At 55.4% G+C, this 25,390-nt stretch overlaps 1 protein-coding gene across 2 annotated transcripts; it reads left to right on the forward strand.

Moving 5' to 3' along the window:
- On the forward strand, window positions 1-24,993 carry HIKESHI (heat shock protein nuclear import factor hikeshi). 2 transcript variants are annotated; one of them, XM_073569239.1, is made up of 5 exons: window positions 1-148; window positions 17,751-17,988; window positions 19,749-19,900; window positions 21,442-21,560; window positions 22,830-24,993. In XM_073569239.1, exons 1-5 carry the CDS (start codon window positions 119-121, stop codon window positions 22,882-22,884), a joined length of 594 nt encoding a protein of 197 aa, XP_073425340.1. In that variant the 5' UTR covers window positions 1-118; the 3' UTR covers window positions 22,885-24,993. The 2 variants fall into 2 exon arrangements, with proteins under 2 accessions (XP_073425340.1, XP_073425341.1); XM_073569240.1 differs by lacking the exon at window positions 1-148 and adding an exon at window positions 243-432.
- Window positions 24,994-25,390: the final 397 nt, after the last annotated feature.

Consider the following 25,390-nt stretch of genomic DNA (forward strand, 5'->3'; position numbering starts at 1 on the left):
GTTTTTTTTTTTTTTAGCTCTCACGCCGCCTAATCGCAGGATTTCTAGAAGTTTCTGGACTGGAGCGGGCGGGGACACGCAGAGCCCGGGAGGCTGCGGACAGCGCCGGCCTGCAGACATGTTCGGCTGCCTGGTGGCGGGGAGGCTGGTGAGTCACGTGTCTCATAGTGACACATTGCGTCCTGCCGGGACATGCTGGGAATAGTAGTCCTCTCCGCAGCTGGGGTAACCCTATATGTGACTAATGCAGGGGGGCAGATTGTGCTCCTGTAATATGCAAATTATGCAGATTCTCATTGGTCCCCAGGGCTGGGTGCGGCCCCTCCTACAGAGCACGGGTGGGCGCCAGACCCCTGTAGAGCCATGAGGCCCCCATAGCAAAGTGGCAGAGCGCCCCCTGCAGCACAGACTCCGGCATCTGCACATCCAAGGGTAAGCCTGTGGTGTTTCCCTAAACCCCAAAGTAAAGGCTCAGTATGGGGGGCGACTGACAGTACAGGGGGCAATGTGACACAGTGCAAGGGGCGACTGACAGTACAGGGGGCAGTGTGACACAGTGCAGGGGGCGACTGACAGTGCAGGGGGCAATGTGACACAGTGCAAGGGGCGACTGACAGTACAGTGGGCAATTTGACAGTACAGGGGGCAGTGTGATACAGTGCAGGGGGTGACTGACAGTACAGGAGGCAATGTGACAGTGTGTGGGGCGGCGTGACAGCGGCAGGGGGCGACTGACAATGCAGGGGGCAATGTAACAGTACAGGGGGCAGTGTGACACAGCGCAGGGGGCGACTGACAGTACAGGGGGCGACTGACAGTGCAGGGGGCAATGTGACACAGTGCAGGGGGCAATGTGACACAGTACAGGGGGCGACTGACAGTACAGTGGGCGACTGACAGTGCAGGGGGCAATGTGACACAGTGCAGGGGGCGACTGACAGTACAGGGGGCAATGTGACACAGTGCAGGGGGCGACTGACAGTACAGGGGGCGACTGACAGTACAGGGGGCAATGTGACACAGTGCAGGGGGCGACTGACAGTACAGGGGGCGATGTGACACAGTGCAGGGGGCGACTGACAGTACAGGGGGCAATGTGACACAGTGCAGGGGGCAATGTGACACAGTGCAGGGGGCGACTGACAGTACAGGGGGCGACTGACAGTACAGGGGGCGACTGACAGTGCAGGGGGCAATGTGACACAGTGCAGGGGGCGACTAACAGTACAGGGGGCAGTGTGACACAGTGCAAGGGGCGACTGACAGTGCAGGGGGCAATGTGACACAGTGCAAGGGGCGACTGACAGTGCAGGGGGCAATGTGACACAGTGCAGGGGGCAATGTGACACAGTGCAGGGGGCGACTGACAGTACAGGGGGCGACTGACAGTGCAGGGGGCAATGTGACACAGTGCAGGGGGCGACTGACAGTGCAGGGGGCAATGTGACACAGTGCAGGGGGCGACTGACAGTACAGGGGGCAATGTGACACAGTGCAAGGGGCGACTGACAGTACAGGGGGCAATGTGACACAGTGCAGGGGGCGACTGACAGTGCAGGGGGCGACTGACAGTACAGGGGGCGACTGACAGTGCAGGGGGCAATGTGACACAGTGCAGGGGGCGACTGACAGTGCAGGGGGCAATGTGACACAGTGCAGGGGGCGACTGACAGTACAGGGGGCAATGTGACACAGTGCAGGGGGAGACTGACAGTACAGGGGGCAATGTGACACAGTGCAGGGGGCAATGTGACACAGTGCAGGGGGCGACTGACAGTACAGGGGGCAATGTGACACAGTACAGGGGGCAATGTGACACAGTACAGGGGGCGACTGACAGTGCAGGGGGCAATGTGACACAGTGCAGGGGGCGACTGACAGTGCAGGGGGCAATGTGACACAGTGCAGGGGGCGACTGACAGTGCAGGGGGCGACTGACAGTGCAGGGGGCGACTGACAGTGCAGGGGGCAATGTGACACAGTGCAGGGGGCGACTGACAGTACAGGGGGCAATGTGACACAGTGCAGGGGGCAATGTGACACAGTGCAGGGGGCGACTGACAGTACAGGGGGCAATGTGACACAGTGCAGGGGGCGACTGACAGTACAGGGGGCAATGTGACACAGTGCAGGGGGCGACTGACAGTACAGGGGGCAATGTGACACAGTGCAGGGGGCGACTGACAGTACAGGGGGCAATGTGACACAGTGCAGGGGGCGACTGACAGTACAGGGGGCAATGTGACACAGTGCAGGGGGCGACTGACAGTGCAGGGGGCAATGTGACACAGTGCAGGGGGCGACTGACAGTGCAGGGGGCAATGTGACACAGTGCAGGGGGCGACTGACAGTGCAGGGGGCAATGTGACACAGTACAGGGGGGCGACTGACAGTGCAGGGGGCAATGTGACACAGTGCAGGGGGCGACTGACAGTACAGGGGGCAATGTGACACAGTGCAGGGGGCGACTGACAGTACAGGGGGCAATGTGACACAGTGCAGGGGGCGACTGACAGTGCAGGGGGCAATGTGACACAGTGCAGGGGGCGAGTGACAGTACAGGGGGCAATGTGACACAGTACAGGGGGCGACTGACAGTACAGGGGGCGACTGACAGTGCAGGGGGCAATGTGACACAGTGCAGGGGGCGACTGACAGTACAGGGGGCAATGTGACACAGTGCAGGGGGTGACTGACAGTACAGGGGGCAATGTGACACAGTGCAGGGGGCGACTGACAGTACAGGGGGCAGTGTGACACAGTGCAAGGGGCGACTGACAGTACAGGGGGCGATGTGACACAGTGCAGGGGGCGACTGACAGTACAGGGGGCAATGTGACACAGTGCAGGGGGCAATGTGACACAGTGCAGGGGGCGACTGACAGTGCAGGGGGCGACTGACAGTACAGGGGGCGACTGACAGTACAGGGGGCGACTGACAGTGCAGGGGGCAATGTGACACAGTGCAGGGGGCGACTGACAGTACAGGGGGCAGTGTGACACAGTGCAAGGGGCGACTGACAGTGCAGGGGGCAATGTGACACAGTGCAAGGGGCGACTGACAGTGCAGGGGGCAATGTGACACAGTGCAGGGGGCAATGTGACACAGTGCAGGGGGCGACTGACAGTACAGGGGCGACTGACAGTGCAGGGGGCAATGTGACACAGTGCAGGGGGCGACTGACAGTGCAGGGGGCAATGTGACACAGTACAGGGGGCGACTGACAGTGCAGGGGGCAATGTGACACAGTGCAGGGGGCGACTGACAGTGCAGGGGGCAATGTGACACAGTGCAGGGGGCGACTGACAGTACAGGGGGCAATGTGACACAGTGCAGGGGGCGACTGACAGTACAGGGGGCAATGTGACACAGTGCAAGGGGCGACTGACAGTGCAGGGGGCAATGTGACACAGTGCAGGGGGCGACTGACAGTACAGGGGGCAATGTGACACAGTGCAGGGGGCGACTGACAGTGCAGGGGGCGACTGACAGTGCAGGGGGCGACTGACAGTACAGGGGGCGACTGACAGTACAGGGGGCGACGTGACACAGTGCAGGGGGCGACTGACAGTACAGGGGGCAATGTGACACAGTACAGGGGGCAATGTGACACAGTGCAGGGGGCAATGTGACACAGTGCAGGGGGCGACTGACAGTACAGGGGGCGACTGACAGTGCAGGGGGCAATGTGACACAGTGCAGGGGGCGACTGACAGTACAGGGGGCAGTGTGAAACAGTGCAAGGGGCGACTGACAGTGCAGGGGGCAATGTGACACAGTGCAAGGGGCGACTGACAGTGCAGGGGGCAATGTGACACAGTGCAGGGGGCAATGTGACACAGTGCAGGGGGCGACTGACAGTGCAGGGGGCAATGTGACACCGTGCAGGGGGCGACTGACAGTGCAGGGGGCAATGTGACACAGTGCAGGGGGCGACTGACAGTACAGGGGGCAATGTGACACAGTGCAGGGGGCGACTGACAGTACAGGGGGCAATGTGACACAGTGCAAGGGGCGACTGACAGTACAGGGGGCAATGTGACACAGTGCAGGGGGCGACTGACAGTACAGGGGGCGACTGACAGTGCAGGGGGCAATGTGACACAGTGCAGGGGGCGACTGACAGTGCAGGGGGCAATGTGACACAGTGCAGGGGGCGACTGACAGTACAGGGGGCAATGTGACACAGTGCAGGGGGCGAGTGACAGTACAGGGGGCAATGTGACACAGTGCAAGGGGCGACTGACAGTACAGGGGGCAATGTGACACAGTGCAGGGGGCGACTGACAGTACAGGGGGCAATGTGACACAGTGCAGGGGGCGACTGACAGTACAGGGGGCAATGTGACACAGTGCAGGGGGCGACTGACAGTACAGGGGGCAATGTGACACAGTGCAGGGGGCGACTGACAGTACAGGGGGCAATGTGACACAGTGCAGGGGGCGACTGACAGTACAGGGGGCAATGTGACACAGTGCAGGGGGCGACTGACAGTACAGGGGGCAATGTGACACAGTGCAGGGGGCGACTGACAGTGCAGGGGGCAATGTGACACAGTGCAGGGGGCGACTGACAGTGCAGGGGGCAATGTGACACAGTGCAGGGGGCAATGTGACACAGTGCAGGGGGCAATGTGACACAGTGCAGGGGGCAATGTGACACAGTGCAGGGGGGCGACTGACAGTGCAGGGGGCAATGTGACACAGTGCAGGGGGCGACTGACAGTACAGGGGGCAATGTGACACAGTGCAGGGGGCGACTGACAGTACAGGGGGCAATGTGACACAGTGCAGGGGGCGACTGACAGTGCAGGGGGCAATGTGACACAGTGCAGGGGGCGAGTGACAGTACAGGGGGCAATGTGACACAGTACAGGGGGCGACTGACAGTACAGGGGGCGACTGACAGTGCAGGGGGCAATGTGACACAGTGCAGGGGGCGACTGACAGTACAGGGGGCAATGTGACACAGTGCAGGGGGTGACTGACAGTACAGGGGGCAATGTGACACAGTGCAGGGGGCGACTGACAGTACAGGGGGCAGTGTGACACAGTGCAAGGGGCGACTGACAGTACAGGGGGCAATGTGACACAGTGCAGGGGGCGACTGACAGTGCAGGGGGCAATGTGACACAGTGCAGGGGGCAATGTGACACAGTGCAGGGGGCGACTGACAGTGCAGGGGGCAATGTGACACAGTGCAGGGGGCGACTGACAGTACAGGGGGCAATGTGACACAGTGCAGGGGGCGACTGACAGTACAGGGGGCAATGTGACACAGTGCAAGGGGCGACTGACAGTACAGGGGGCAATGTGACACAGTGCAGGGGGCGACTGACAGTACAGGGGGCGACTGACAGTGCAGGGGGCAATGTGACACAGTGCAGGGGGCGACTGACAGTGCAGGGGGCAATGTGACACAGTGCAGGGGGCGACTGACAGTACAGGGGGCAATGTGACACAGTGCAGGGGGCGACTGACAGTACAGGGGGCAATGTGACACAGTACAGGGGGCGACTGACAGTACAGGGGGCGACTGACAGTGCAGGGGGCAATGTGACACAGTGCAGGGGGCGACTGACAGTGCAGGGGGCAATGTGACACAGTGCAGGGGGCGACTGACAGTACAGGGGGCGACTGACAGTGCAGGGGGCAATGTGACACAGTGCAGGGGGTGACTGACAGTGCAGGGGGCAATGTGACACAGTGCAGGGGGCAATGTGACACAGTGCAGGGGGTGACTGACAGTACAGGGGGCAATGTGACACAGTGCAGGGGGCGACTGACAGTACAGGGGGCAATGTGACACAGTGCAGGGGGCGACTGACAGTGCAGGGGGCAATGTGACACAGTGCAGGGGGCGACTGACAGTACAGGGGGCAATGTGACACAGTGCAGGGGGCGACTGACAGTACAGGGGGCAATGTGACACAGTGCAGGGGGCGACTGACAGTACAGGGGGCAATGTGACACAGTGCAGGGGGCGACTGACAGTACAGGGGGCAATGTGACACAGTGCAGGGGGCGACTGACAGTACAGGGGGCAATGTGACACAGTGCAGGGGGCGACTGACAGTACAGGGGGCAATGTGACACAGTGCAGGGGGCGACTGACAGTACAGGGGGCAATGTGACACAGTGCAGGGGGCGACTGACAGTGCAGGGGGCAATGTGACACAGTGCAGGGGGCGACTGACAGTGCAGGGGGCAATGTGACACAGTGCAGGGGGCGACTGACAGTGCAGGGGGCAATGTGACACAGTACAGGGGGGCGACTGACAGTGCAGGGGGCAATGTGACACAGTGCAGGGGGCGACTGACAGTACAGGGGGCAATGTGACACATTGCAGGGGGCGACTGACAGTACAGGGGGCAATGTGACACAGTACAGGGGGCGACTGACAGTACAGGGGGCGACTGACAGTGCAGGGGGCAATGTGACACAGTGCAGGGGGTGACTGACAGTGCAGGGGGCAATGTGACACAGTGCAGGGGGTGACTGACAGTACAGGGGGCAATGTGACACAGTGCAGGGGGCGACTGACAGTACAGGGGGCAATGTGACACAGTGCAGGGGGCGACTGACAGTACAGGGGGCAATGTGACACAGTGCAGGGGGCGACTGACAGTACAGGGGGCAATGTGACACAGTGCAGGGGCGACTGACAGTGCAGGGGGCAATGTGACACAGTGCAGGGGGCGACTGACAGTACAGGGGGCAATGTGACACAGTGCAGGGGGTGACTGACAGTACAGGGGGCAATGTGACACAGTGCAGGGGGTGACTGACAGTACAGGGGGCAGTGTGATACAGTGCAGGGGGGCAATGTGACACAGTGCAGGGGGTGACTGACAGTACAGGGGGGCGACTGACAGTACAGGGGGCAGTGTGACACAGTGCAGGGGGGCAATGTGACACAGTGCAGGGGGCGACTGACAGTACAGGGGGGCGACTGACAGTGCAGGGGGCAATGTGACACAGTACAGGGGGGCGACTGACAGTGCAGGGGGCAATGTGACACAGTGCAGGGGGCGACTGACAGTACAGGGGGCGACTGACAGTACAGGGGGCAATGTGACACAGTGCAGTTGGGGCGACTGACAGTGCAGTTGGGGCGACTGACAGTACAGGGGGGCGACTGACAGTACAGGGGGCGACTGACAGTGCAGGGGGCAATGTGACACAGTGCAGGGGGTGACTGACAGTGCAGGGGGCAATGTGACACAGTGCAGGGGGTGACTGACAGTACAGGGGGCAATGTGACACAGTGCAGGGGGCGACTGACAGTGCAGGGGGCAATGTGACACAGTGCAGGGGGCGGCTGACAGTACAGGGGGCAATGTGACACAGTGCAGGGGGCGACTGACAGTACAGGGGGCAATGTGACACAGTGCAGGGGGCGACTGACAGTACAGGGGGCAATGTGACACAGTACAGGGGACAATGTGACACAGTACAGGGGGCGACTGACAGTACAGGGGGCAATGTGACACAGTACAGGGGGGCGACTGACAGTACAGGGGGGCGACTGACAGTACGGGGGGCGACTGACAGTACAGGGGGCAATGTGACACAGTGCAGGGGGCGACTGACAGTACAGGGGGCAGTGTGGCACAGTGCAAGGGGTGACTGACAGTACAGGGGGCATTGTGACACAGTGCAGGGGGTGACTGACAGTACAGGGGGCAATGTGACACAGTGCAGGGGGCGACTGACAGTACAGGGGGCAATGTGACACAGTACAGGGGGCGACTGACAATTCAGGGGGCAATGTGACACAGTGCAGGGGGCGACTGACAGTGCAGGGGGCAATGTGACACAGTGCAGGGGGCGACTGACAGTACAGGGGGCGACTGACAGTACAGGGGGCGACTGACAGTACAGGGGGCAGTGTGACAGTGCAGGGGGCGACTGACAGTACAGGGGGCAATGTGACACAGTGCAGGGGGCGACTGACAGTACAGGGGGCAATGTGACACAGTACAGGGGGCGACTGACAGTACAGGGGGCAATGTGACACAGTGCAGGGGGTGACTGACAGTACAGGGGGCAATGTGACACAGTGCAGGGGGTGACTGACAGTACAGGGGGCAGTGTGATACAGTGCAGGGGGGCAATGTGACACAGTGCAGGGGGTGACTGACAGTACAGGGGGCAGTGTGACACAGTGCAGGGGGGCAATGTGACACAGTACAGGGGGGCGACTGACAGTACAGGGGGCAATGTGACACAGTACAGGGGGTGACTGACAGTACAGGGGGCAATGTGACACAGTACAGGGGGCGACTGACAGTACAGGGGGCAATGTGACACAGTGCAGGGGGTGACTGACAGTACAGGGGGCAATGTGACACAGTGCAGGGGGCAATGTGACACAGTGCAGGGGACGACTGACAGTACAGGGGGCAATGTGACACAGTACAGGGGGCAATGTGACACAGTGCAGGGGGCGACTGACAGTACAGGGGGCAGTGTGACACAGTGCAAGGGGTGACTGACAGTACAGGGGGCAATGTGACACAGTGCAGGGGGTGACTGACAGTACAGGGGGCAATGTGACACAGTGCAGGGGGCGACTGACAGTACAGGGGCAATGTGACACAGTACAGGGGGCGACTGAAAATGCAGGGGGCAATGTGACACAGTGCAGGGGGCGACTGACAGTACAGGGGGCGACTGACAGTACAGGGGCAGTGTGACAGTACAGGGGGCAATGTGACACAGTGCAGGGGGTGACTGACAGTGCAGGGGGCAATGTGACAGTGCAGGGGGCGACTGACAGTACAGGGGGCAATGTGACACAGTGCAGGGGGCGACTGACAGTACAGGGGGCAATGTGACACAGTGCAGGGGGCGACTGACAGTACAGGGGGCAATGTGACACAGTACAGGGGGGCGACTGACAGTACAGGGGGGCGACTGACAGTACGGGGGGCGACTGACAGTACAGGGGGCAATGTGACACAGTGCAGGGGGCGACTGACAGTACAGGGGGCAGTGTGGCACAGTGCAAGGGGTGACTGACAGTACAGGGGGCAATGTGACACAGTGCAGGGGGTGACTGACAGTACAGGGGGCAATGTGACACAGTGCAGGGGGCGACTGACAGTACAGGGGGCAATGTAGCACAGTACAGGGGGCGACTGACAATTCAGGGGGCAATGTGACACAGTGCAGGGGGCGACTGACAGTGCAGGGGGCAATGTGACACAGTGCAGGGGGCGACTGACAGTACAGGGGGCAGTGTGACAGTGCAGGGGGCGACTGACAGTACAGGGGGCAATGTGACACAGTGCAGGGGGCGACTGACAGTACAGGGGGCAATGTGACACAGTACAGGGGGCGACTGACAGTACAGGGGGCAATGTGACACAGTGCAGGGGGTGACTGACAGTACAGGGGGCAATGTGACACAGTGCAGGGGGTGACTGACAGTACAGGGGGCAGTGTGATACAGTGCAGGGGGGCAATGTGACACAGTACAGGGGGGCGACTGACAGTACAGGGGGCAGTGTGACACAGTGCAGGGGGGCAATGTGACAGTGCAGGGGGCGACTGACAGTACAGGGGGGCGACTGACAGTGCAGGGGGCAATGTGACACAGTGCAGGGGGGCGACTGACAGTACAGGGGGCGACTGACAGTGCAGGGGGCAATGTGACACAGTGCAGGGGGCAATGTGACACAGTGCAGGGGGGCGACTGACAGTACAGGGGGGCGACTGACAGTGCAGGGGGCAATGTGACACAGTGCAGGGGGTGACTGACAGTACAGGGGGCAATGTGACACAGTGCAGGGGGTGACTGACAGTACAGGGGGCAATGTGACACAGTGCAGGGGGCGACTGACAGTGCAGGGGGCGACTGACAGTGCAGGGGGCGACTGACAGTGCAGGGGGCGACTGACAGTGCAGGGGGCAGTGTGACACAGTGCAGGGGGCAGTGTGACACAGTGCAGGGGGCAGTGTGACACAGTGCAGGGGGCAGTGTGACACAGTGCAGGGGGCAGTGTGACACAGTGCAGGGGGCGACTGACAGTGCAGGGGGCGACTGACAGTACAGGGGGCAATGTGACACAGTGCAGGGGGTGACTGACAGTACAGGGGGCAATGTGACAGTGCAGGGGGTGACTGACAGTACAGGGGGCAATGTGACACAGTGCAGGGGGTGACTGACAGTACAGGGGGCAATGTGACACAGTGCAGGGGGCGACTGACAGTGCAGGGGGCAGTGTGACACAGTGCAGGGGGCAGTGTGACACAGTGCATGGGGCGACTGACAGTGCAGGGGGCGACTGACAGTACAGGGGGCAATGTGACACAGTGCAGGGGGCGACTGACAGTACAGGGGGCGACTGACAGTACAGGGGGCAGTGTGACAGTGCAGGGGGCGACTGACAGTACAGGGGGCAATGTGACACAGTGCAGGGGGCGACTGACAGTACAGGGGGCAATGTGACACAGTACAGGGGGGCGACTGACAGTACAGGGGGCGACTGACAGTACAGGGGGCAGTGTGACAGTGCAGGGGGCGACTGACAGTACAGGGGGCAATGTGACACAGTGCAGGGGGCGACTGACAGTGCAGGGGGCAATGTGACACAGTGCAGGGGGCGACTGACAGTACAGGGGGCAATGTGACACAGTGCAGGGGGCGACTGACAGTACAGGGGGCAGTGTGACACAGTGCAAGGGGTGACTGACAGTACAGGGGGCAACGTGACACAGTGCAGGGGGTGACTGACAGTACAGGGGGCAATGTGACACAGTGCAGGGGGCGACTGACAGTACAGGGGGCAATGTGACACAGTACAGGGGGCGACTGACAATGCAGGGGGCAATGTGACACAGTGCAGGGGGGGACTGACAGTGCAGGGGGCAATGTGACACAGTGCAGGGGGCGACTGACAGTACAGGGGGCAGTGTGACAGTGCAGGGGGCGACTGACAGTACAGGGGGCAATGTGACACAGTTCAGGGGGAGACTGACAGTACAGGGGGCAATGTGACACAGTGCAGGGGGCGACTGACAGTACAGGGGGCAATGTGACACAGTGCAGGGGGTGACTGACAGTACAGGGGGCAATGTGACACAGTGCAGGGGGCGACTGACAGTACAGGGGGCAATGTGACACAGTGCAGGGGGCGACTGACAGTGCAGGGGGCAGTGTGACACAGTGCAGGGGGCAGTGTGACACAGTGCAGGGGGCAGTGTGACACAGTGCAGGGGGCAGTGTGACAAAGTGCAGGGGGCAGTGTCACACAGTGCAGGGGGCAATGTGACACAGTGCAAGGGGCGACTGACGGTACAGGGGGCAATGTGACACAGTGCAAGGGGCGACTGACAGTACAGGGGGCAATGTGACACAGTGCAGGGGGCGACTGACAGTGCAGGGGGCAATGTGACACAGTGCAGGGGGTGACTGACAGTACAGGGGGCAATGTGACACAGTGCAGGGGGCGACTGACAGTGCAGGGGGCAATGTGACAGTGCAAGGGGCGACTGACAGTACAGGGGGCAATGTGACACAGTGCAGGGGGTGACTGACAGTACAGGGGGAAGTGTGACACAGTGCAGGGGGCGACTGACAGTACAGGGGGCAATGTGACACAGTACAGGGGGTGACTGACAGTACAGGGGGCAATGTGACACAGTGCAGGGGGTGACTGCAGGTGGCGACTGACAGTACACGGGGCAGTGTGACACAGTGCAAGGGGCGACTGACAGTACAGGGGGCAATGTGACACAGTGCAGGGGGTGACTGACAGTACAGGGGGCAATGTGACACAGTGCAGGGGGCGACTGACAGTACAGGGGGCAATGTGACACAGTGCAGGGGGCGACTGACAGTGCAGGGGGCAGTGTGACACAGTGCAGGGGGCAGTGTGACACAGTGCAGGGGGCAGTGTGACACAGTGCAGGGGGCAGTGTCACACAGTGCAGGGGGCAGTGTCACACAGTGCAGGGGGCAATGTGACACAGTGCAGGGGGCGACTGACAGTACAGGGGGCAATGTGACACAGTGCAGGGGGCGACTGACAGTACAGGGGGCAATGTGACACAGTGCAGGGGGCGACTGACAGTGCAGGGGGCAGTGTCACACAGTGCAGGGGGCAATGTGACACAGTGCAGGGGGCGACTGACAGTACAGGGGGTGACTGCAGGTGGCGACTGACAGTACAGGGGGCAATTTGATAGTGCAGGTGGCGACTGACAGTACAGGGGGAAGTGTGACACAGTGCAAGGGGCGACTGACAGTACAGGGGGCAATGTGACACAGTGCAGGGGGCGACTGACAGTACAGGGGGCAATGTGACACAGTGCAGGGGGCGACTGACAGTGCAGGGGGCAGTGTCACACAGTGCAGGGGGCAATGTGACAGTGCAGGGGGCGACTGACAGTGCAGCGGGCAATGTGACACAGTGCAGGGGGAGACTGACAGTACAGGGGGCAATGTGACACAGTGCAGGGGGCGACTGACAGTACAGGGGGCAGTGTGACACAGTGCAGGGGGCGACTGACAGTACAGGGGGCAATGTGACACAGTGCAGGGGGCGACTGACAGTACAGGGGGCAATGTGACACAGTACAGGGGCGAGTGCAGGTGGCGACTGACAGTGCAGGGGGCGACTGACAGTGCAGGGGGCAGTGTGACACAGTGCAGGGGGCGACTGACAAAGCAGGGGGCAATGTGACAGTGCAGGGGGCGACTGACAGTACAGGGGGCAATGTGACACAGTGCAGGGGGCGACTGACAGTACAGGGGGCAATGTGACACAGTACAGGGGGGCGACTGACAGTACAGGGGGGCGACTGACAGTACGGGGGGCGACTGACAGTACAGGGGGCAATGTGACACAGTGCAGGGGGCGACTGACAGTACAGGGGGCAGTGTGGCACAGTGCAAGGGGTGACTGACAGTACAGGGGGCAATGTGACACAGTGCAGGGGGTGACTGACAGTACAGGGGGCAATGTGACACAGTGCAGGGGGCGACTGACAGTACAGGGGGCAATGTAGCACAGTACAGGGGGCGACTGACAATTCAGGGGGCAATGTGACACAGTGCAGGGGGCGACTGACAGTGCAGGGGGCAATGTGACACAGTGCAGGGGGCGACTGACAGTACAGGGGGCAGTGTGACAGTGCAGGGGGCGACTGACAGTACAGGGGGCAATGTGACACAGTGCAGGGGGCGACTGACAGTACAGGGGGCAATGTGACACAGTACAGGGGGCGACTGACAGTACAGGGGGCAATGTGACACAGTGCAGGGGGTGACTGACAGTACAGGGGGCAATGTGACACAGTGCAGGGGGTGACTGACAGTACAGGGGGCAGTGTGATACAGTGCAGGGGGGCAATGTGACAAAGTGCAGGGGGTGACAGACAGTACAGAAGGCAATGTGACACAGTACAAGGGGCGACTTACAGTACAGTGGGCAATTTGACACAGTACAGTGGGCAATTTGACACAGTACAGGGGGCAGTGTGACAGTGCAGGGGGCGACTGACAATACAGGAGGCAATGTGACACAGTGCAAGGGGCGACTGACAGTACAGAAGGCAATGTGACACAGTACAAGGGGCGACTTACAGTACAGTGGGCAATTTGACACAGTACAGTGGGCAATTTGACACAGTACAGGGGGCAGTGTGACAGTGCAGGGGGCGACTGACAGTACAGGGGGCAGTGTGACAGTGCAGGGGGCAATGTGACACAGTGCAGGGGGCGACTGACAGTGCAGGGGGCAATGTGACACAGTGCAGGGGGCGACTGACAGTACAGGGGGCAATGTGACACAGTGCAGGGGGCGACTGACAGTACAGGGGGCAGTGTGACACAGTGCAAGGGGTGACTGACAGTACAGGGGGCAATGTGACACAGTGCAGGGGGTGACTGACAGTACAGGGGGCAATGTGACACAGTGCAGGGGGCGACTGACAGTACAGGGGGCAGTGTGACAGTGCAGGGGGCGACTGACAGTACAGGGGGCAATGTGACACAGTTCAGGGGGCGACTGACAGTACAGGGGGCAATGTGACACAGTGCAGGGGGCGACTGACAGTACAGGGGGCAATGTGACACTGTACAGGGGGCAATGTGACACAGTGCAGGGGGTGACTGACAGTACAGGGGGCAGTGTGACACAGTGCAGGGGGCGACTGACAGTACAGGGTGCAGTGTGACACAGTGCAGGGGGTGACTGACAGTACAGGGGGCAATGTGACACAGTGCAGGGGGCGACTGACAGTACAGGGGGCAATGTGACAGTGCTGGGGGCGACTGATAGTACAGGGGGCAATGTGACCTAGTGCAGGGGGCGACTGACAGTACAGGGGGCAATGTGACACAGTGCAGGGGGCGACTGACAGTGCAGGGGGCAATGTGACACAGTACAGGGGGGCGACTGACAGTACAGGGGGCAATGTGACAGTGCAGGGGGCGGCTGACAGTACAGGGGGCAATGTGACACAGTACAGGGGGCGACTGACAGTACAGGGGGCAATGTGACACAGTGCAGGGGGCGACTGACAGTACAGGGGGCAATGTGACACAGTGCAGGAGGTGACTGACAGTACAGGGGGGCGACTGACAGTACAGGGGGGCGACTGACAGTACAGGGGGGCAATGTGACACAGTGCAGGGGGCGACTAACAGTACAGGGGGCAATGTGACACAGTGCAGGGGGCGACTGACAGTACAGGAGGCAATGTGACACAGTGCAGGGGGTGACTGACAGTACAGGGGGCAATGTGACAGTGCAGGGGGTGACTGACAGTACAGGGGGCAATGTGATAGTGCAGGGGGCAATGTGACACAGTGCAAGGGGCGACTGACGGTACAGGGGGCAATGTGACACAGTGCAAGGGGCGACTGACAGTACAGGGGGCAATGTGACACAGTGCAGGGGGCGACTGACAGTGCAGGGGGCAATGTGACACAGTGCAGGGGGTGACTGACAGTACAGTGGGCAATGTGACACAGTGCAAGGGGCGACTGACAGTACAGGGGGCAATGTGACACAGTGCAGGGGGCGACTGACAGTGCAGGGGGCAATGTGACAGTGCAAGGGGCGACTGACAGTACAGGGGGCAATGTGACACAGTGCAGTGGGTGACTGACAGTACAGGGGGAAGTGTGACACAGTGCAGGGGGCGACTGACAGTACAGGGGGCAATGTGACACAGTACAGGGGGTGACTGACAGTACAGGGGGCAATGTGACACAGTGCAGGGGGTGACTGCAGGTGGCGACTGACAGTACAGGGGGCAGTGTGACACAGTACAGGGGGCGACTGACAGTACAGGGGGCAATGTGACACAGTGCAGGGGGTGACTGACAGTACAGGGGGCAATGTGACACAGTGCAGGGGGCGACTGACAGTACAGGGGGCAATGTGACACAGTGCAGGGGGCGACTGAGTGCAGGGGGCAGTGTGACACAGTGCAGGGGGCAGTGTGACACAGTGCAGGGGGCGACTGACAGTACAGGGGGCAATGTGACACAGTGCAGGGGGCGACTGACAGTACAGGGGGCAATGTGACACAGTGCAGGGGGCGAATGACAGTGCAGGGGGCAATGTGACACAGTGCAGGGGGGCGACTGACAGTGCAGGGGGCAGTGTCACACAGTGCAGGGGGCAATGTGACAGTGCAGGGGGCAATGTGACACAGTGCAGGGGGAGACTGACAGTACAGGGGGCAATGTGACACAGTGCAGGGGGCGACTGACAGTACAGGGGGCAGTGTCACACAGTGCAGGGGGCAATGTGACACAGTGCAGGGGGCGACTGACAGTACAGGGGGCAGTGTCACACAGTGCAGGGGGCAATGTGACACAGTGCAGGGGGCGACTGACAGTACAGGGGGCAGTGTCACACAGTGCAGGGGGCAATGTGACACAGTGCAGGGGGCGACTGACAGTACAGGGGGTGACTGCAGGTGGCGACTGACAGTACAGGGGGCAATTTGATAGTGCAGGGGGCGACTGACAGTTCAAGGGGAAGTGTGACACAGTGCAAGGGGCGACTGACAGTACAGGGGGCAATGTGACACAGTGCAGGGGGCGACTGACAGTACAGGGGGCAATGTGACACAGTGCAGGAGGCGACTGACAGTACAGGGGGCAATGTGACACAGTGCAGGGGGGCGACTGACAGTGCAGGGGGCAGTGTCACACAGTGCAGGGGGCAATGTGACAGTGCAGGGGGCGACTGACAGTGCAGGGGGCAATGTGACACAGTGCAGGGGGAGACTGACAGTACAGGGGGCAATGTGACACAGTGCAGGGGGCGACTGACAGTACAGGGGGCAGTGTGACACAGTGCAGGGGGCGACTGACAGTACAGGGGGCAGTGTGACACAGTGCAGGGGGCGACTGACAGTACAGGGGGCAATGTGACACAGTGCAGGGGGCGACTGACAGTACAGGGGGCAATGTGACACAGTACAGGGGCGAGTGCAGGTGGCGACTGACAGTGCAGGGGGCAATGTGACACAGTGCAGGGGGCGACTGACAGTGCAGGGGGCAATGTGACACAGTGCAGGGGGCGACTGACAAAGCAGGGGGCAATGTGACACAGTGCAGGGGGCGACTGACAGTACAGGGGGCAATGTGACACAGTGCAGGGGGCGACTGACAATACAGGAGGCAATGTGACACAGTGCAGGGGGCGACTGACAATACAGGGGGCAATGTGACACAGTGCAGGGGGCGACTGACAATACAGGAGGCAATGTGACACAGTACAAGGGGCGACTTACAGTACAGTGGGCAATTTGACAGTACAGGGGGCAGTGTGATACAGTGCAGGGGGTGACTGACAGTACAGGAGGCAATGTGACACAGTGCAGGGGGCGACTGACAGTACGGGAGGCAATGTGACAGTGTGTGGGGCGGCGTGACAGCGGCAGGGGGCGACTGACAATGCAGGGGGCAATGTGACAGTACAGGGGGCAGTGTGACACAGCGCAGGGGGCGACTGACAGTACAGGGGGCTATGTGACAGCACATGAACAATGTGAACATCACACCTGTTTGTACATTGCAGTCGCAGCTTCTTGCACCTGTTCACACTTGCTTTATTCTGTCGGGAGGTGCTGGACTGTTTTGGAGGGGGCGGCTACCTCCATATTTGGCTGAGTGCCTCCTCCCGTCGGTCTCATTCAGATGTCGGTGTGATATCGGTGTTTGCTCGGTGTCCGTTTTTGCCATCGGAGTTTCATGTTTTTCTGAATAAACCAATGACTGCCGGCGTCTCTCCATCTTCTCCTATCATGTAGACGGCTCCGAGTGTTTCTGTGGATCCGGAGATTTACATTGTCGAGTTCTGACAAGTCTCTGACCCATCGGCTGCACTGGATAGACAGCTACCTGCAATAAATGGGCTATTTCTTACCGTAGGTTTAGGGTGTTGCCCTGCGGGTGCCGTGCGGATATTAGTATCGGGGTGACCGGATGTGATCTTCGATATCGCACAATGCCGCCTGCATGAAGGCAGAGGTGATGGGGCAGAGAAAGGACAGAGGAGCAGACATAGTAACTGTTATACCCGGTGCAGGGCTCGAGGTGGGGGGTATTGCACAGGTATTACTAGTTCAGCTTTCCTGTGTCGGATTTGTCTGCTGAGATATACCCTCATTATAGTAGTAGTTTTGCAAAACTGCCTCCCGTGAGCCGTAACTGCACAGGGCCGCCTGGATATTGGTGATCGTGGGGCGAATAAGCGTTTCCTCTTGTCTCCGCAGGTGCAGACAGATGCCCAGCAGATAGCAGAGGATAAGTTCGTCTTTAACCTGCCTGACTATGAGAGCATCAACCATGTGGTGGTGTTCATGCTGGGGACTATCCCCTTCCCTGAGAGAATGGGGGGTTCTGTGTACATCTCCTACCCTGATCACAGCGGCATGCCCGTCTGGCAGCTCCTCGGATTCATCACTAATGAAAAGCCCAGCGCCATATTCAAAATATCCGGCCTGAAGTCTGGTGAGAATTGTGTAATATGTTACTGTGAAAAGCATTTAACAGGGCCATGTTTTTTGCAGGTAATTGCTGGTCCTACTATAAGGCCATGTACACACGTTGCGGTTCTGCTGCGGTTTTGGCCCCGCAGACATGGTACTTCACCATGTTAGCCTATGGGTTTTCAAAACCGCAGTGCTCACGCTGCGGTTTTTTACCTGCGGAAAAGCTGCAGGTTTTTTTTCCGCAGCATGTCAATTGTTTCTGCGGATTCTGCTGCGGTTTCACACCTTTAACATAGAGGTGTGGAACCGCAGGCCAAACCGCAGGTCACTTTACCTGCGGTTTTACCTGCGTTTCCGCAGGTGAATCCGCAGCGTGTGCACTTACCCTAATACTGCTCCTATACACAAAAATATAACTACTGTAATACTGCTCCTATGTACAAAAATATAACTACTGTAATACTGCTCCTGTGTACAAGAATGTAACTACTATAATACTGCTCCTATGTACAGGAATATAACTACTATAATACTGCTCCTATGTACAAGAATATAACTACTATAATACTGCTCCCTATGTACAAGAATATAACTACTATAATATTGCTCCTATGTACAAGAATATAACTACTATAATACTGTCCCTATGTACAAGAATATAACTACTATAATACTGCACCTATGTACAAGAATATAACTACTATAATACTGCTCCTATGTACAAGAATATAACTACTATAATACTGCTCCCTATGTACAAGAATATAACTACTATAATACTGCTCCTATGTACAGGAATATAACTACTATAATACTGCTCCTATGTACAAGAATATAACTACTATAATACTGCTCCTATGTACAAGAATATAACTACTATAATACTGCCCCTATGTACAAGAATATAACTACTATAATACTGCTCCTACGTACAAGAATATAACTACTATAATACTGCCTCTATGTACAAGAATATAACTACAATAATACTGCTCCTATGTACAAGAATATAACTACTATAATACTGCCCCTATGTACAAGAATGTAACTACTATAATACTGCCCCCTATGTGCAAGAATATAACTACTATAATACTGCCCCTATGTACCGGAATATAACTACTATAATACTGCCCCTATGTACAAGAATATAACTACTATAATACTGCCCCTATGTACAAGAATATACTATAATACTGGCCCCTATGTACAAGAATATAACTACTATAATACTGCTATGTACAAGAATATAACTACTATAATACTGCTCCTATGTACAAGAATATAACTACTATAATACTGCTCCCTATGTACAAGAATATAACTACTATAATACTGCTCCTACGTACAAGAATATAACTACTATAATACTGCCTCTATGTACAAGAATATAACTACAATAATACTTCTCCTATGTACAAGAATATAACTACTATAATACTGCCCCTATGTACAAGAATGTAACTACTATAATACTGCCCCCTATGTGCAAGAATATAACTACTATAATACTGCCCCTATGTACCGGAATATAACTACTATAATACTGCCCCTATGTACAAGAATATAACTACTATAATACTGCCCCTATGTACAAGAATATACTATAATACTGGCCCCTATGTACAAGAATATAACTACTATAATACTGCTATGTACAAGAATATAACTACTATAATACTGCTCCTATGTACAAGAATATAACTACTATAATTGGGCAGATGATTTTCTTTACAATTTCCATGATCCAGGTATGATGTGTAGCTATGGCTCTTTCAGGAGAGGGGACGCAGCACCCATTTGGGGCTATGAGTTTACCGCAGACACCTTCAGTAGCCCAGATCGGGATCTCGGTGGAGCTGGTAGAGCAGCTGGCACAGCAGACGCCAGTAGCCAGCGCGGCCGTGTCAACTGTAGACTCCTTCACTCAGGTCAGTAGATGACACATACCGTATTTTTCTGACTATAAGACGCACCTAGGCTTTAGAGTAGGAAATTAGGAAAAAAAATTGTAGCAAAAAATGTGGTCAATTCTGTACTTAATATCCCCTACCTTGGTATGCAGGGCCCCCCTCATCCCTATCCTGGTATGATTGGCCCCATCAGAAAACATTAAAGAAACAAACCATCACACTTACCTTCCTGCGCTCCCTCGCAGCGTCCTGCTCCGATGCCAGTAGCTTCTTAATGCTTGTAAGCAGTGCACGGCAGGGACGTCGTGCTCCTTTAAAGCTGAATGGCAGCTGCTGAAATACTTCATGCTCTGCATGCTGCAACTGTGTGCGCAAAGAAGCGAGTATTCATTGGTCTCTAGCGAACACAGTGTCAGCCGGAGCTGTTAAGTGTGCCGATACTTAAGAAATTAATATTCACCCCATTACATGAATATTCATTTATCCAGTATTGGCACACGTGACCGCTAGCAGCAGCAGGAAGGCTCCGGCTGACACTGTGCTCGCTAGAGAGCAATTAATACTCTGTGCTTTGCGCACCCACAGTCCCTGCGTGCCGAGCAGTGAGTATTCCGGCAGATGCCCTTCGGCTTGCAAGTAGCGCATGACGTCCCTGCCGCGCGCTGCTTGCAAGCATTGAGACGTTGCTGGCATCAGAGCAGGACGCTGCGAGAGAGCGCCGGGAAGGCAAGAGTAATGTGGTTTTTTTTTTGTTTTGTTTTTTTACTGTTTTCTGATGGTGCCATGCATACCAGGATGGGGGCGGGGGCCAATCATACCAGGATAAGGATGGGACCAATCATACCAGGACGCCATTAAAGAAAAATGAATATTTGTTTCTCTTCACGCCCATGGACGTGGAATGCTGTGAATATTTATTTTTCTTTAGCAGCGGGCACAGGAGATAGCCGCAGCAGCCGGATTCTGCCTCTGTGACCCGCTGCTCCACTGATGCCGTACCCCCACCATAGTCGGAGCCAGTACATCTGGACTATAAGACGTACCCCCCATTTTCCTCCACCTTTTTGGAAGGAAAATAAGTGTATCTTATAGTCCAAAAAATACGGTAAGTCCTTCATTGGTCCTGTCAGAAAGAACGTTAATGGCCAGTATCCTTTTAATGACCGCTAAACTACACGAACATTAGTGTGAAGCTGCACGGCGACATGTCATGCAACAGCAACTCGCGGTATAACACTTGTGCAACCTGTCACTTTGTGTCCCACGACTATTTTAGAGCTGCTGAGTCACATCTCTTGCATTGAAGTCTGTGGCAAGAAATGTGTCGCAGGAGGTTGTAGGTCTCAATTTGACACCAAAGGCAATTGTTAAATGCGATGTCACGTTGCGACACGTGTCGCCGTGTATCCCAAGCCTAACGCTTGCGTATCTAATGAGCACCAGAGGCTTCATGCCGTTATTTACGTGAAAGCCACTAGGCGGTGGGATGGCGCCGCTGTGAGGTCACAACTTCCCTAAATGCAACTTTATTTGTAATACGGTTTTTTTTTTTTTTTCAGTTCACCCAAAAAATGCTGGAAAACTTTTATAACTTTGCTTCGTCGTTTGCCGTGACGCAGGCGCAGATGACCCCAAACCCAACAGAGGTCTTCATACCATCAAACGTGGTTGTAAAATGGTGAGAACAGGGATTTGGGGGCTACATGTAGCGCAGGGGTCTCAAACTCTGCGGCGTAAATGGGCTGCACATAAAAAAAAAAAAAAAAAAAATTTAAGCTGGCGGGCCGCATTCCTTTCAAACTTAATACAGCCACAATTGATTGTGGTATCTAAAGGGTTAAAAGACCGCGATCGGTGCTAATACCGATCGTGGTCGTTCAAATAGGTTGTCAGCTGTGATGTACAGCTTACCTCAGCGGATGATAGTGTCGGCTCTGCATGTGAGCCGGTGCAATCATCTCGCTGTACACGCACAGCCACAGTCACCTGCAAAATCCAGCAATGGGGGGAAAGTCACGTCTCTGCTCTCTGCACGCTGGCGTGATGTCATTACACAGCGCCAGAGGGATGTCATCACGCAGGGCCACAGCCACTACGGAGCGACGCACTCCTCTCTTCTAGCGTGAGCAGTGGCGTAACTACAAAGTTATGGGCCCTGGTGCGAACTTTCAAATGGGGGGGGCCCCCATGCCAAAATACATGCACATCTCTGCCCGCCTTGTACACGCGCGGCTCCGCCCCGTCCACCCTGTAAATCCCTCTTGACCCCACACACAAACTTACCTGCATCCAGCACAGACCACAGCGTCCTGCAGACACGGAGGCCCCTAGTCATGTGACCACTGACTCCTCCCCTCCTGTAACGTCATCCCAGGTCCTGTGCACACAGAGCAGCCATCGCGCGCTCCTGAATGCGTGCCTTCCACCTTCTACCTGCCTCAGGGAGTGAGACGTGTGGTGCACCGCGGGCCGCAGATCACTGCCTCAGGGGCCGCATGCGGCCCGTGGGCCGCGGTGTTTGAGACCTCTGATATAGCGTTTTTTTTGTTTGTTTTATTTAGTTGTTTTAAAACTTCAGGCAAACAAAGGGCCCAGGTAGAAAAAAAAAATAAAAGCTGTAAGTAGGAAATGCTCTTATGAAGTTTCTCTCCTATGAGCCTATCCAGTTGTGATCATAACTGCATGAATAAATGAAAAATTAGCTAGAGCGGTCTTTCCCTGTCCTCATTTTTCAGAAACCTTAGATCCGACCTATCTCTGGCTGTTGGGCAACTGACTGCAGCAGAAACCTCTCCCTCTTCACAAACCTTCAGTATCTCTGGCTGTTGGGCAACTGTCTGCAGCAGAATTACATTCTGGCCATGACACTGACTCTGTAGTGCTGCCACTTATTGGAACTCTCAACGCTGTACGTCAATGGTTGACTCTTTCCCTTCTCCACTCCTAGGTATGAGAGTTTTCAGCGGCGTCTCGCCCAGAACCCCTTCTTCTGGAAGACGTAAAGCGGAGACCGACCGTCGTTGTGAACAACATTATGTGCCTCCTCTTTAACACTTAATCTGCTGGCCTTCAGTCTCCCCAGCAGAGTGTCGTGAGTCCCACAGGCACAGTATCTGCCATCACCGCAGATTTATTTTGGATGGCGAGGATACATATTGGGGGGGGGGGGGTTGTGTGGACTTTGGCGGCTGCTCTATGAGGCTATGGAAGATTTTAATACCGTAGTGACCAGGCCTGGTCTCCTTCAAATTACTTAAACCTGTTCTAAGGTTCTTCACCAGATGATTGTGCTGTATTTCACCATTTGCAATGGAAAAACCTGTGGTTTTTTTTTTTTTTTTTTTTTCCCTGAAAGATCAAAAAATTAAAAAAAAGAAATGTGGAAAAAAATTGGGCAAATTTGCTATAATTGTGGGCAGATTTATTTATAAACTAGAATTCTGTTGCACTTTTTCGTGCTTATCCAAAACCGTTTAGTAAAAGGAGCGCGGGCTTAATAAAACAAAACAAGAAAAAAAAAGCGTATTAAAGCCATAGTCGCTATTTTTTTTTTTTTTAGGGCGCTGAATATCAGCCTGAAAGGAACGTGTCTGACTTTCCCGGTGGATTGTGCCAATTGTATTCTGCCAGGTGCTCTAATTGGAGAAATTTGCGCTATTTTTGCTGTCGAGTAAAAATTGATGCGTCTTATGAATGAAATGATTTGTTTCACAATTCTATAAAAAAAAATTTTTTATAAGGGCATATTCGTTTTTAGGATTTAAGGAAAAAAATGTCTTCTTTAAAAAAAAATATTTCCGATTGTATTTATATTTTATTTTTTGTGATATTCCCAAGGCTGCTTTGTTGTAGTTTTTTGCTTGGGGCGATGTTGAACTCCCTGTTTGTGCAATGTATATTTAATATGCTGCCAGTACCTGTAAGAAGTTTTAGTTTTGTGGGTAGTAGTGTTTTATACTTCGCTCTCCATGAAGCCAAATATACTGCACTCTAATATATATTATATTTGTACTATAAGACGCACCCCACTTTTTCCTCCCAAAATGTGGAGGAAAATGGGGGTGGGGGGGGTGTGTCTTGTAGTCCGGATGTACCGGCTCTGGCTATGGTGGGGGAGCGGTTTCGGTGGAGCAGCAGATCACAGAAGCAGGAGTCGGCTGCTGCGGCTAACTCCTGTGCCCGCTGCTAAAGTGAAATTAATATTCACTGCATTCCACGCCCATGGGTGTGGAGGGCAATGAATATTAATTTCTCTTTAATGGCATCCTGGTATGATTGGCCCCCTCCCCCATACTGGTTTGCATGGTCCCATCAGAAAACATTAAATAAACAAATCATTACACTTACCTTCCTGGTGCTCCCTGAATATTCACCCCCTTCCATGCAAGTATTGGTATATGTGACCGCCGGCAGCAGCAGGAAGGCTCCGGCTGACACTGCTTGCTAGAGAGCAATGAATACTTGCTGCTTTGCGCGCAAACAGTCCCTGCGTGCAGAGCACTGAGTATTCCGGCAGCTGCCCTTCGGCTTGCAAGCAGCGCAAGACATCCCTGCTATATGCGCTGCTTACAAGCATAAAGCAGTTGCTGGTGTCGGAGCAGGACGCTGCGAGGGAGCGCCGGGAAGGTAAGTGTAATGTTTTTTTTTTTTAAAATGTTTTCTAATGGGGCCAATCATACCAGGATCGGGATGGGGCCATGCATACCAGGACGAGATGGAGGGGCCCTGCATACAAGGATAGGGATAAGGGCGATCATTCTTGCCAGCATAGGGATGTGGTGGACCATGCATACCAGGATAGGGATAGGAGCCATGTGTATCAGGATGGGAATGAAGGGACCATATTAACCAGGATAGGGGATATTAAGTACAGAATTGACCACATTTTTTGCTCCAGTTTTTTCCCCTAATTTCCTCCCCTAAAACCTAGGTGCCTCTTATGGTCCGAAAAATACGGTATGTGGAGGCTTGGACCTCTCCTTCCCCAGCTGATGGCAGGTTTATGTGACTTTACCATGCGGACGAAACCTGTTTATATCCGGTGAAATCACAGTTTGAGCTTTACAATAACTTTTTATGCTTTAAATAAAGTTTTTTTGTGCCATAAAAAATTACCAAGAGAACTTATTGTGTATTAAAAGCAATGTGACATCACAAGATCACCTAATACTTAAATCAAGTTTTTATAGTACATTAAAAAAAATGATTTTTACTTTTTTTTTTTCTAATATAAATAAAAAAAATCATTGGTCACCTAAACAGTTAAAAAAAAATAAAATACTTTAGTGCAAGTGGGTATTACCAGAGAGCTCCCACTGGGGGTGTGTTTTTCCCAACCTGCTTATGATTGGTCAGTGTCAGAGAAGGGAAGAAGCACACGCTCCCAGTGAAATCTCTCTGGTAACGCCCTCCTTGGATTTAATTTTTATTTTAACTGTTTAAAGGGATTCTGTCAGCAGAGAATGCGCATAGAAAGTACAAGCTTTCAATGGCGATGGAAAGACTAAA

This window comes from Dendrobates tinctorius, unplaced genomic scaffold (genome assembly GCF_039654945.1).
Source record: "Dendrobates tinctorius isolate UK_male_01 unplaced genomic scaffold, ASM3965494v1 ptg000023l, whole genome shotgun sequence".
NCBI classification, from domain to species: domain Eukaryota; kingdom Metazoa; phylum Chordata; class Amphibia; order Anura; family Dendrobatidae; genus Dendrobates; species Dendrobates tinctorius.